At 35.5% G+C, this 14,626-nt stretch overlaps 1 protein-coding gene across 1 annotated transcript in view; it reads left to right on the top strand.

Annotated features, from left to right (window-relative positions):
- Nucleotides 1-14,626, top strand: part of LOC137396514 (pleckstrin homology domain-containing family D member 1-like) — a 43,170-nt gene that overhangs the window by 17,466 nt on the left and 11,078 nt on the right. The window contains exons 4-7 of the mRNA XM_068082820.1: nucleotides 1,645-1,721; nucleotides 7,392-7,483; nucleotides 9,529-9,560; nucleotides 10,270-10,458. Of these exons, the coding sequence (XP_067938921.1) occupies nucleotides 1,645-1,721; nucleotides 7,392-7,483; nucleotides 9,529-9,560; nucleotides 10,270-10,458 (390 nt within the window). The remainder of the gene's footprint in view (nucleotides 1-1,644; nucleotides 1,722-7,391; nucleotides 7,484-9,528; nucleotides 9,561-10,269; nucleotides 10,459-14,626) is intronic.

Raw genomic sequence — 14,626 nt, 5'->3', positions numbered from 1 at the left:
ATGCAGATCATATACATTATGGGTGCTTTAGAATTCCTTAAACCTAGGGAGCGTGTAGGATATGCATGTGATTCCGGCTCTAGTTAGATACACCAACAATTGTAGAATAGTTCTGTAGTTTTAGATAATTGAATTACATAGTGGTGCCTCTAGCTGTAGATGGTGTAGACATGTTGCATCACAAACTTACCGTCGTGCTTTATTTAAGAGAGATTCAAATTTTTGGCAAGTTTATGGATAGCTTTGTTAACTAGGCCCTTAACAAAATGCGAACACTTATACAATCCTAGCTATGAAACATAAAATCAAGAGTTATCTTCTCTTTCTTTCTGATCATTAATAAAAAAAGAAGGCAACTTTTTACGCTGTATTTTACCATGGTTTGACAAACATACATTGATGCTTGTTCAAGTCTTCTTCCAACAACAGTTAGCTCTAAGCATTTGGTTTAGAGGCTAAATATTTTGTCACTTAAATATATAATTTTTTTACTATAAAATTTTTTTTAATATTTTTACTGTTTGTCTGTCCACATGTCCAAAGCCAACATTACAGGTGAGGATAAAGATTTGCATTCAGCGGGTCTTGAACTCATGACATTCAGCATGGTAGACCAACGCTCTGACAACTGCACTGATTCATGATATTCCAGCATAGAATAGTTGTGCTGATAGTTATCACTGTGCTTTACACATGAAGATCCCTCAGAGCACACTAGACTACCAGGGTAATTTTTATGCATAAAATCAGCCCTGTAGACTTACACACCACCACATATATGAACATCCGCTATATATATTATTTATTTACACAAATAATATATAGATAATATAACAAAAAACAACAATAATTTATAAACTCTTGATCTATCATGGTCTTGACTATCATGATGATTTCCAATATTTAAAATGGAAGTAACGGTTATCACACAATTTCAAAGGGACCATAAACTACTCTATCGTACAAATGCACTGTTGGCGAGACAACTCCTACTTTTTTATTTGGTTTGTATCCTTAAGCAAAGCTTGTTCCAACTGAATCAATCATAGCCCTTGAGATATTGTTATTATTATTATTGAAGAGGCTGTAGTTTCCTCGACTTGTCAGCTCGGATAGTAGAAAGGGTTAAGCATTCCTTATCAACGGTCTAATGTCAAGCAGGAGTGCCTAATGCAAAAGCAAACACTAGCTGATAGCTTATTTCCTCTTTTCATAGCCTTTTTACCAGTTGAAGGACATGGCTCTCTAAAAGGCTTATTATGTGTCAGTCTTTGATCTGAGCTATCCTAAAACGCAAGTCAAAGTTGGCAAATCAACAACAAGCAATTACATTTGAACGAAATTGTTTTATTTTGTTTGTATAGAGTTATATAAATAAAGGTTTCATCAAGCTATTAAAGTTAGAAACAATAAATAAAACATCAGGCCTCGCATGAAGCATAAAAGTTTTAGATTTAACGTGGACACACTGAAAGAGTGTTTTTTTTATAACATGTGTACTGCGGTATATCATGAAGTTATATCATCTATTGTTATTTTGATGTGAAAAAGCTTTTGATTGACTAGAGAATTGGCCAGACTTGTAGACAGCCGCTGCCAGTGTGATGCAACTTGTTTTACAGTTGCTCTGTCTGTATTCTGCAGGATCGGCTGGTTGTGCAATGTGAGACGTCTTGGGAACAAGAACAGTGGATAGAAGCCCTTGAAAAAGCTGCACGAATGTATGTAAACTTTTCCTCTGTTCAACTTACATTGTAGATCAATGTACTTGTATAAGGGTGGACAACCCTCTGATTGCTTACTAAACATCTGAATAATTACCATCGGGTTATAGGAACTGATTCCCTATAGGCTGGTTCACGTTATGTCGCAATATGTCATTGTCCTTGCGTCGATTGCGTTCACTGTAAGCCACCCATCGTCGAGGCAACACAGATACATCAGGAAAGTCTGCAGCTGTCAAACTTCCCCGATAGCTGGCCTAGAATTCACAACAGCCTGTACAATGTGTACCACATCGGCGGTGGTGATTAGCCGCTGCGGATAGCTCGATCCATAGTTTCTTTTATGATAGTTGCTGCCGGCTAGTATTTTGTAGTATTCGGGGCTAGTACTTTGTAGTATTCGGAGCTAGTATTTCATCGTATTCGGGGCTAGTATTTCATCGTATTCGGGGCTAGTATTTCATCGTATTCGGGGCTAGTATTTCATCATATTCGGGGCTAGTATTTCATCGTATTCGGGGCTAGTATTTCATCGTATTCGGGGCTAGTATTTCATCGTATTCGGGGCTAGTATTTCATCGTATTCGGGGCTAGTATTTCATCGTATTCGGGGCTAGTATTTCAACGTATTCGGGGCTAGTATTTCATCTTATTCGGGGCTAGTATTTCATCGTATTCGGGGCTAGTATTTCATCGTATTCGGGGCTAGTATTTCATCGTATTCGGGGCTAGTATTTCATCGTATTCGGGGCTAGTATTTCATCGTATTCGGGTCTAGTATTTCATCGTATTCGGGGCTAGTATTTCATCGTATTCGGGCTAGTATTTCATCGTATAATGAGAACATTACACTATAGAAATTTTGTTAATGTAAACTTGGATGGGTTTGTGATAGTGTAAACATTGTTATCACATACTTTCACCGAAGTATTGTGTGATTAATACTGGCAAACAACGATACAGTGTGAACCAACCTTATGTTAGCACACACTGCTTGTAATGCCACTCTTGAAACCACATTTTTGTGGAAAGATAACTCTCTGATTGATAATAAAACGTTTGAAGGATTACCGTCTATAGCGTCATAGAATTTGATCCCTAAGTTAGCACATGCGTTGTGTGATGTCACACATGAAACTACATTAATGTGGGAGGATAACTCTCAGATTGCTTATGAAACATATGAAGGACTACCATCTATACTCTATAGCGTCATAGGATCTTATCCTTAAGTTAGCACATGTTGTATGATGTCCCTCATGAAACTACATTAATGTGGGAGGACAACTCTCAGATTGCTTACAAAACATTTGAAGGGCTACCATCTATAGCATCATAGGATCTGATCCCTAAGTTAGCTTATTCTGTGCCAAGAATAAGGATTCAGGTCTTTCTAAGATATGTGAGAGTGCTACACCTTGTTTCGCTATAAAGTTTCATGACATGACATGTTTTAATTTTCCTTTTTGCCTTTGCCCATGAGGACTCAGTCAAGGTTATTCTGTAGTCCTTCGTACTTTGCTGTTTCAACTATCGCTGCTTTGCTGTATCACTTAAAAAATGGAGGTGATGCAGCGAATTAGCAATTTTCTTTTTTAATATTAAGTACTTCCTCCAACTCTGCTGTTTCAACTATCGCTGCTTGTCTGTATGAATTACAACATGGAAGGGAATGATGAGCTTGCTGCTTAGTGGTCATCGATTGGACGATTGGAAAAACCACAAAAACTCTCAGAAGCTTGCTTGCGTGTTGAGCACTTTATTTAGAGAAAGTTTGAGAGTTTAAAAACTTTTTTTGTTTTCAATGTTCTTGCAGACTGGATTGAAGGCTGAGGTTTGTGTCCCGTAGTTTGTAGACCCCCCCCGTGGTGTTGCCTAGCTCGAGAGTATTTAGCATTGATTTTGTCTCTTCGATTCTGACTCTAGTCATGCTTCACTATTCACTTCACTTCTGTCTCATTGATCTCTCACAGATTTCACTATTGTATCTACAATTTACTATACAGCCATAACTCGACTTACGAGCTTAATGCGTTATGGGGCTGAGCTTGTATGTCAATGCAATATTTCCTATATGAAGTAACAGAATCCAAACTAATCCGTTGCTGTGCTATGATAGAACCACCTAAAACAGGGTAGTTCAACGGAAAACATGTTTTTACTTGTGGTAATTCAGCACCTACACTCACAAACTTGCTAGTAACTACCTCGTAAATACCTATTTGCTGCTCTTACCTGTTTAGTGGTTATGATTTGCAATAAAATATAACATTGATATGTACAGAACTGTATGGAGTTCTTACCTTTGAGACAGACATGGTCGCTAATGAGGTGTCAGAAAAACTTGACAGCAACGCGTTCGGCACGCTAGATTTTTTGTGGTGCTACATAACATAAATTTTGAATTTAATTTAAATGAATTTAGCTCACTAAACACACAATTAAAGCTAAGTTTTACTGCATTTTTAATCTCTCCCTAAAATTAACTTTAATTTTGTCATTGTTTTAATTTTTCTATTATCAGTTCTCGGTTTGATGCTTCTTCTCTCGCTTTCACTATAACCTTTAGCTGACCTTGTTAAAACTTTTACACTGATGCGACAACCAAGACTGACCGATGCTGTTCTTAAAAGCGGTCTCTCGCATACTTAGTCATCTAATGGCCATCGAGCACCGGCTCGTACGCTTGTATGTCAAAGGTTTCTTATATCTCAAGGAAGAACCTTGCTCAAAGTTCTGTTCATATTTTGATATTTTCGTATGTTGGGCACTCGGATGTTGGGCACTCGTATGCTGGGCACTCGTATGATAAGGTATTACTGTAAAAGTATATTGCCTATTATTTCATTATGCATAAGTATTTCATTCTTGACACTATCACGTTTCAGCCAGTTACGATTGATCTTTCATGAAATTCAGTGTTGTTTAAACAATCTACTATACAAATATTTCACATGTATATTAACATGTACATGTAAGTACATGTTAATATACATGTGCATGTAAGTACATGTACTTACATGTATAGTGATTGTGAAAGTTTAGAAAGCAGTTAGTTTAAATATTCTGAAGTGTTAAAGGTTGACTTGCAATAAAATTCACATTACAGTTATTTGGTATCAAAAGATTTACCATGTCTTACTCTGTTGTGTTGTAGGTGCCAAATACGTGGAAATGTGATTACAAGCCCTTAAAAGCTCAAAAACGAAAAGCCGCCGTAGATTGGAATCTCTTTATTTATCTGACGTAGTTATTACAGTTTGGTTATCGTCTTGTCATGTGACGTTCTCACGTGTATTGAAAGGCCAATAAAAAGCTCACTATAAAACATTTCGTAGCACTAGTTTATGACAAACACTTCGGGTTTTACCGAAGTCCCCGTATCAAATATAGATGCTCGCTACTTTACAGTTTTGTTTCGGCATTATTCAATCGTCAAGTCGTAATTTGATCACGTGACTCAATACTTCGCAAATAATTTTTGCAGTACTTTTCGATTATCACAGGTAACCAACAGGCTCGTCATGGTTATCAGACAATGATATGTACTCCTTCGAGCTAAGGTTAAAAAGTTTAACGATTTTTTACGGTAAGTTATAAGATATCAGTGCTAAGAGTGACAGCATTACAATGACGATAAAACAGACGCGTAAGAACAATAGACATGGTTTTATTGAATGCGTGAAGTAAATTTGTGAAAATATTTCGACAAATGAGGTTGCATGAAAGTGTAAACAGAAACCATCCTGTAACAACTACGTCCCATTTGAGCTGTTTTGGAAAGCGGATCTGAACTACGGCGGTCTCGTGTGGCTGCGATTAGCTGTTCGTTTTTTTAGCTTTTAAGAGCTTGTAATCACATTCCCATATATTTTGCACCTACAAAACAGCAGAGTAAAACATGGTGAATCTTATGATACCAAATAACAGTAATGTGAATTTTGTTGCAAGTCAACCTTTAAAATTATGACTCATACATAGCAAAAATATAGTTTTCATTCCGCAAAAATTCCCATTACCATTGTAACCCCCTACAAAGTATGAGGTGTTATTGTATATGCAAAAATGTTGGAGGGTTACAATAAAAATATGACATATATTTTGAAGAAATATCTTTGAAAAATAATCTTACATATGTCGATTAAGGGTGTATGGCAGTGAGGTATGTATGTAGACATTTTTATTGGCTTGAGCGATGATTAGCAAAATGATGTTTTTTATTACCTGCTAAAAAGATAGAAATCAGGAATTATTGAGTGAGTTGAACAAACGTGTTTTAAAATTTGGTACAGTAGACACTCCTATAAGGTAAATTTTAGATAGTGTGAATAATTTATGTGAAGTTTTTGCTTCGTACTACGTAAACAGTTTCATATAATGTAAAGTGTCAAGTCAGTTCAAGTTCTCAAATTCGATTTGAATAGCAACCTATCTCGCCTTATTTGTGAAAAAAAAATGAAGCGCGTATAGCGTTAATTCTATTATAATAATACAACTTTCATGACATTCTAGTTCATCGTCAGATGAATAGTTCATAGATCATCACAGGTGTGGACAAAACAGAGAATAGGTAGCTGCGCAACTGCTCATAAAAACATTAAGACACTCAATTGATGCAGGTGTTACAGCGTCAGTCCACCTATTTGAATGTCGCGAGTTGGAGTATCATCCAAAGTATCTTTATCCTAACCTTTACCCCTGAATACAGATAGACGACGAACAAGTCATACTGCTCTTTTAATAGTTAAACATTATTCTTTTGTTTTGGTTTATTGTTGATGTATAGAATATTTGTTATTAGTTTTACTTTGCAGAATAGACTTTGCCGTTTAGAAAAAATAAGCAAATCATATTGTAGAATTACAGCAATCATTGAGCTTTGAGGATTTGAAAGGTTGATCAGAAAAAGGTGAAAAATTGTTGATGCAAACCAATAATAGGCCTACTGCAGTTACGGTACAGTCACAAATTGAAAAGTTAAATCTAGTTTTTTCTTTTTGTCTGGTCAAAGGGGTAAGTTTGGAAACATTTTGGAATGGATTAGACAATTTACATGTATTTTATTGTTCGTATAATGTGATATTCCTATAATGTTAACGTTCATGGAACCGATTATTTACGTTTCAGGAGCCATTACTGTAATCTAATATTATTGAGGAGGAGTTGTGATAGTGAATTGTAGGTTGTAACAGAAAGTTCATAAACTGAAATTTATGATGGTAGATGTAGTACGTTTGTGTCACGAACCAGAAAACTATGTTTTATCATATGGGTGAAAGGATAAATAAAACTATTCTGGGAATAGTTTACACAGAATTTTGAAACCTGTAACAGAAATGTGCAAACAAGCAAGTTTAGGATAGGGCAATATGTTGGAGTAAAACAATATGAATGATGATTCATCTGTGGATAAAACGAGAGCTTTACAGATTTTCATTCAAATATGAGTTTTCATTGTGCTTGATCTATTGGAGTCGAGCATGAGCAATCTATTGTGTGGTTGCAAGCTATTTCTCATAGGTTACTCCTGCTGCTTCTTCCTACAGAAGCTTCCGGGATCAAAATTTTCACATCGGTTACCATATGGCCATCATTTGCATTTGCTTATTTTTGTATTTCCACACAAAATCTAGCCGTTCACTCACCCACTCACCTTCTTCCTCACAGATGCTTCAGAAATGTCATGCTAGGAGACACACTCATACAACAACTGCAGGTGCAAGGTGCCAGACTAGCAGAGGAGAGACAAGATGCCTGCAGTGAGTAGCAATAGTTTTCAGGTGGATTGTAAATGGGATAGCTAAAAAATTGCATTTCTGTTTTGTGAAAACTGGAAAAAACTTTACTGAAGTTATGCCTTCAAAGAGAAGACAACTTCATTGTTTGTAAAAAGTTTTTGTAAAAACTAATTAAAGCTGATTTCATATTGTTTATTAAAACCTAACTCTAAAACGTAGTGTTATTTATTATTTTATACAATTTATATTCAAGTGCTCTTAACACATAAATAGCATCATACAGCGTTTGCTATCCATTGAATTCCTCAAAAGACTGGTACCAGCGAATATGTAACAAATTTTAAACTTTAAATCATGAGAAAAACTATTCCTGGATTTTATTGTTGGATGTAATGATACCAAATATGCAAAGCTAGCACAAATTTTATCTTATCTCAGTCGCTGGTGCTAAAGGTGGTGTATTTATCATCTTTAATTTGATGTGACTCGTATTTGTATTTATGATGAAAACATATCTTTTGAGTCATTGGTTGAACTCTCTTCCTGTCCATTGCCAAACATTACTTGCGACAGGATGGGTTGGTTTTCCACAGAAGAAATAACACAAAAGCAGCTGTGCTATGTGACAGGCTTGGCAGGCGAAAGGTTTTTCAATTTAACAGGCATGGCTTGCCACAGATTTGCCTCATGACAGATTTAGTAGGATATACATGAAAGCCGCATAGACCTGGAGTTTGCAACTATTGGCTGATGCTTGAGTTCTTGAAATTCTATTGGTTGAATCAGCCAAATGGAAGTGAAATTGTTGTAACCATGTTTATATGTTGTTAAAATATGAGAGTTGGTTTATCAATGAATGAGGTATAGAGAGTCTAGTCACTGACAGCCATGTGTAATGACCAATAGTAATAACCATCGCGTAATAACAACCATGCCTTTGCCAACAAAATGAATTTATTATTATTTGAGAGTTGTCCTTCCCTAGTTGGAAGGATAATTCTCAATTGTTTGTCTATTCTCAAAGCACAATAGATGCTCCAACAATGTAAACAATCCGTTCCAGCAACGTTTATGTTATAAGGATTTTACATTATAAAAACAGTAAATTACATGTTTCAAGGTCTTCTCAAAATCACCCCTTTGTCCTTCAAAAAGGAAAACGACCAGACTTAGTCTTTTAAGTTAACAACTGTACAGTAACTGTAGTATTATTGGCTTGTATCGACAACATTCCTCCTTTTTCTTATCACTTTCATTGCCCGTGATTGCTATAATTTCACAATGAGTTGAGGAGAACACAAGCCCTCAATGTCGATTCACCTCGAGTGTTTCTTTTATTTTAGACAGTAAGGTCCATTTTGCAAAAGGATAATTAAAAATGTTTTATATGTCTAAAGCGAAGTACAACAAAAATATAACTTGGTTATAATGAAAGCGATGTTTATCTATCTATCTATCTATCTATCTATCTATCTATCTATTTATCTGTCTGTCTGTCTATCTGTCTGTCTGTCTATTCGTCAAAAAGGTTCAAGGTTATGATAAAAGATAACTTTCAACGGTACTCCAATCTCTCCGATCTCTATCGAAAGACTGACACTCTAACACATACACCAAATAATCGAACAGCTACTTTACATATTATCTCTGCTTTATCTACACATCTGACTATCTCTCATGATGAGCTAGACTGACAGAGTACTAGTATATATAATAGAGACACACGTACCCCTATACGTACGTCGATTTCTCTTTCAAGTGCTGCAAGAACGAAAATGCTATTTTTAAGACTAATCATGAGATGTCTGTTATTCAAACTGAATTTGAGAACCTGCACCAACTTGACACTTTCGGTTATATGGAATTTTTTACATTGTACAAAGCAAAAGCTTTGCAAAAATTCTTTACGTTAAATGGAATTTACATTATAGGAGCCTCTACTGTATTCAGTTGTATGCTGTCATACAAATAAAGGTAATGCTATAACATGACCACCTCAACCCTTGCAGTTAGAGCCATTACTTTTGTGAGTCTTTCTTGTTGACTGATTCTAAATTATATTTTAGTGACCTTGTGTGAGGAGAGAACAAGGGCAGAGGTAAGTCAAGTTGAATGCCAGACTGCCATATTTTGTACAGCTTCATCAACAATGATACTTCAGTCTGGAAGCAACAATAAAGTTGTCAGTCTCATTTCTGTTTTTTGCAATTTTTAACTCTTCCGCTACCGTGAGCCGATATATCGGCAATCGCGGTAATAGAAGCGCAGACCGTAAGCTGATGAATCGTCTAATCAATAGACTTTTACTTTCTTTTTATTACGAAGCCTACACATTAGCTAGACCAATCAAATTTTGTCTCCAATGAAACAACCTTGTTGCCAATCACGTGCAACCAATCGAAAAAATTTTTGCCGAGCAATTTCATTCCTACTTATTTTAGTAGATCGCTATCACTCATCGCTATCGTCATGACATTAAGAAATTCACTGTGTTCATTCTATGCAAAGGGTGCGTCAGAGATTTTGTGAGAGTGAGATTCATCAAAAAATTTGTACTTATCTTGTAGAAAATTTTGTTCTGAATAAGATGCAATTTACAGTAAAACGATATCTGCATTGATTCTTGAGATATTGCATAAATATTGCGGTATATCAAATTTTTGACAATCCGTTTGAATTAAATTTGTCAGAATAGTGATTTTAGCGCAGTAGCGACAGAGTTAAGGAAATGCGTAGATAGGGCCATTGTTTTACTTCCCCTGAGTGTAAAGCAAACAAACGTTGGTATAAAGTTTTCCGATGCACAGGAAATGGAACAATTAATGGCAGCCATGGAAGAAGAAAAAGAACGATTGGAGGCAACATCGGACCACCTTCAGCAAGAGCTGTCTAAAGTCAGCGTAGAGCTAGAGGCTACATCCTCAGCTATGAAGGAAGTGGAAAACGAAAAAGACCATCTTGTCTCTCAGCAATCTGAACTCTCTAGCCTGTTTTCAGTGAGTCAGTTTTCAGTGTTAGACGATCTCTGTGTTACCATGCTTCGAATGGCTTCAGAGTTGCCCTACCATTTCACCGATTTGGAGTTGCATTATATAGATCTTTCCAAGATTGGCGATGTATGTCTCAAAACAAAACTTTTTAAAATAGACTTGCTTTCGGGTCATGGTCACTTTTCAATTCATGCGTATTCAACTGCCGTAAAACCTCTATTAGAACACCACCTCTATTTGAACGCCACCTCTAATAGAACACCACTTTTTGAAGAAGGGTTACAAAATACAACGCAACCCTTTAATTGAAAACCACCTCTACTTGCCTGCCACTTTGATGTTCTCTGATATTTACGAACCCATAATATCAAGTCATCAGTAGAGAAGTGTCCATAAATTAGTACTAATAATGACTTGGTTATACTAGTAACAATTAATTTTTTCGTTGTAGCTGTAGTAGTTGCCAAGATTTTAGGAGTGGTGTACCTGAAAAGATCGATCATTACAATCATCAGAACTGGACTCTGATTAAAAGTCACGAAGGTCTAAATCATATCCGTTGTTTTCAGATTCGTCCATACATGTAATTTGGTTTACAATCTTACCTGACGACTTTAAACCGTTTTTTTATGGACAATGAAAATGCTCTTCAGGAACATCGTACAAAGCACTAGCATCCATTACTGTGGCGTATTCTAACATTAAAATGTTGAAAATGTCTTTAAAAATTAAAACCGTTATGTCTGTTTTCCAACTCCAAAGCTTTTAGGTTTTCTCTTTAAAACTTTAAAAGCGACACCATCGAAATACTTATTAATAAGAGTACCACACTAATACTGTATAATCAAAGTGAGTCCTTGCTTCACTCGGTTTGATACTTCGACATATACAAAACACGGTTTAGCAAAAATGCTGAAGCCGGTGTCATTAATGTCGATTTACTCGAAGGAGTGTAAAATATAGGCGACAGTAGCTTCGCTTTGCCTGTAAAAGAGTTAAATTTGTCTTCCGAAAATTCTGACGAGCTACTTAAAAAATACAGCGCCACCCTTTATTTGAATGCCACCTCTAATTAAAGGCTACTATAAGAAAGGGTTGAAAAGTAGAATGCCAAGGCGTTCAAATATAGGTTTTACAGTAGTTCCACTAACTAAGAAAGGATGATCATAATTGATCGCAATACCAAATTATTTTACCTCTACTGGGTAAAGCTTGACCTAGTATTATTGATTTGAATCCATCATTTTATGATAGATTCAACCATTTTATGATGTCGAATAAGCGAAATGCCTTTCACAGCGAATACCTTCACGCTAATTTATCGAAGTGAAATGATGTCAAATGTGTTCAGGTTTTACCCTTTCAAAGCGACTTCCAACCAAGCATTCATTTCAAGCGTGGAAACACAGTGTATATCATGCTTGATGATGTTTTATTATCTCATTTATCATGAGAAAGATAAAGTTGTAATATAAATAATTCAGAATTTTGTAACCACCAGAGTTCCTAAAAAATAAAATGATCAACGATCTTTATTCTAGATATGTGTCATGATCACAGAAACCATGGTTAAGTTGGGATTATAAGATTTAGAGTTCTCTACACTAGCAGAAGGAAAAACTTCTCACAGCTGTTTTGCAAAAAATATTGATTCTAGCTTAATTACAGCAGATTCTATGGTCAAAAAACTGAATGCACGTTTACCATTAGTGCGAAAACATAGTTTCGAGAAAACTGGCGTTAAAGTTTGAGAAACGCAAACTAATGCACAATTTTGTTTACATTTCAAAACGTCATAGCAACAATTATCAAGATGTTGGGATATTTATCTAGATTTCTGTTATTATAATCAAAAAATTATGCTGAATTTAAAAATCTAAACAGATTTTAGCTGGTTGTCATAGAAATAGCTTTATATTTATAAAAACGTATTACTTAATTTTGCAGATGTTACAAATGGCTTGGCAGTATCGCGATATTGGGCACAGCCTCATCAACAAAATCTTTAGAAAAATAACAACAGTAACATATTGCACACCATCGATCACTATATACTTCGATCTTGTAAACTCCAATGATTGTTCTTAAAATTAAATCTGAAAACAATCTTATAAAAGCGAATAATTATCTTTACAATTAAATATTGTAATAAGCTTGTAAGAATTGTTAGGAAAATATCATCGTAATTCCCTTTACTTTCACTGCTTTTTACATCAGTTGGAATACTAAAGTACTCATTATAAGTGTCCAAAATGTCAAAGTTATCTTTAAAATCGACAAAAAAGAAACGATTATACTTATCGGACGCCATTTTTCAGTACTTCCTGTTTAGCATAGCAACGGTTTTAAGGGTTTTTTCTGAGGGTTAAAGACTTCTATTGGCTAAACTGGTTTCAGATTCAGAAAGATCACTCTTTGATTGGTCCAAATGCACGTGTTACAAAAATCGTTACCAATATTATAAATTCAGTTAGTGCAACTTCAAAGTCGGATAACTCAACTTCGTGATTTGCGACTTAACCATGGTTTCTGTGATCGCGACCCATATATCCATATAAATCTCAAAGTCCAAGCGGATGTAGTTCAGTATGTCCAGCTATAGCTATTAAAATGAACGGTCCGCATCGCAGAAGATTTGATCTTGGAACTTTCCATTTCCAGGCAAATGCATTACCAATTCAGTTACGCGAGATTGATGCATTCAGTGGGCAATATATGTCCCTATGTGGGTGAGGTGTAACAGAGGCTACGGCGCAAAGTCATTCTATGTATTAGTAAGAGCCGTAGATAACTAGCTTACTTAAGTTGGCCATTGGCAATGCACCAGACTAATGGCAAGTGGCATTGTTTACAAGCTGAGCTTAAAGTGTGGCATTGCTATCACTGTTTATAAGCTGACTTTTAATACTCGTGCAACGCCAGGTATTCCGCTAGTAGATATATAAATGTCAATATTTGTCATTTATCTGTTTATCTGCCATTTGTATGTCCAGTTATAGCGATTGAAATCTAGGAAGGAAAAATCAATTCGCAATGGACTCTAACTCTGAACTCCCGATTCTGCAGACAGATGTTTTACCAACTACGTTAACCTGTCCTAAATGTTGTCATATATTTGATCTATTTTAATCTAATATCTATTGGTTCAGTATTGTTTTTCCATACTGTATCGGCTCGACATATCAGAGTTGTATTACCCCTTTTATTTTTAGCCCCGATGGCAGGTTACAAGCTAGGTACGGTCGAAAAGTATAAGTCAAAAATTTAATACCAACTTTGAAGCTTAGAAATTTATTCTCGACTTATCTAGCAATAATGTCTTTCATTTCACGAATTATAGTAACATTCAAATTCAAAAAACATCGCAAATCAAAATTAAATGATATGACATGGGGATTTATTTATAAAATAGTAAAATTTTAGTAATTCTACTAAACATGATATGGATGAGACACAAAGTCCTATTAATTATTATCATTATTCAAATTCTCATTGCTAAGATTCTCTTCTAGAATAACCTGTTTTTTTTTGCATTAATGCTTTTTTCGTAGTATCTGCCTACAAGCCTACACTTCGGTAATCCATTTGACACATCCGCTATCATCATTTTTTTTTACATGAAACACGATTCCTTACGGAAATCTGTCTTGCGGTATTCCTTTTCCGTTAAATACGTACAGTATTATCAGAGGTGATGGTGAAGTGCTGTTTTTCTTGCCCTAGAACTATTTTATCTCGTTCTTTTGTTAGTTGCTGTATTGCCGACAGCACCAACAAACATGGGTGTTTTTGCTGATGGCGTTTTTGAATGCCATTTTTTCAGTTATGCGTCGCCCACCTCTGATACCGGCTGAACTACTAGCGAACAAGCGATTTTCGCCAGAGAAAGGGGTCGACTTATATAGCAGGGACATGTCAAAACCAGATTTTTAAATCAAACTTTAGATCTCGACTTATATGGCGTGTCGACTTTTATGCCGAAATTTATAGCGTTTGTATTTTATTATTAATTAATACTGCCTCTTGCGTTTGTTTTTTTTTAAAGATTTTGATAGCCTAATTTTTATTCCCTATTTTTTTAATTTGCCTTTTTCAAGTTTGCTGTTTGAATTTGCACACCTTCAATTTTCAGTAACACTAGCAGCTATTCAAAAGGTCAATCAGTAAAAACTGT

This window comes from Watersipora subatra, chromosome 5, assembly GCF_963576615.1.
Source record: "Watersipora subatra chromosome 5, tzWatSuba1.1, whole genome shotgun sequence".
In the NCBI taxonomy this organism is placed as follows: Eukaryota; Metazoa; Bryozoa; class Gymnolaemata; order Cheilostomatida; family Watersiporidae; genus Watersipora; species Watersipora subatra.
The sequence above is the reverse complement of the archived record's forward strand: the minus strand, read 5'-3'. Positions and strand labels throughout refer to the sequence as shown.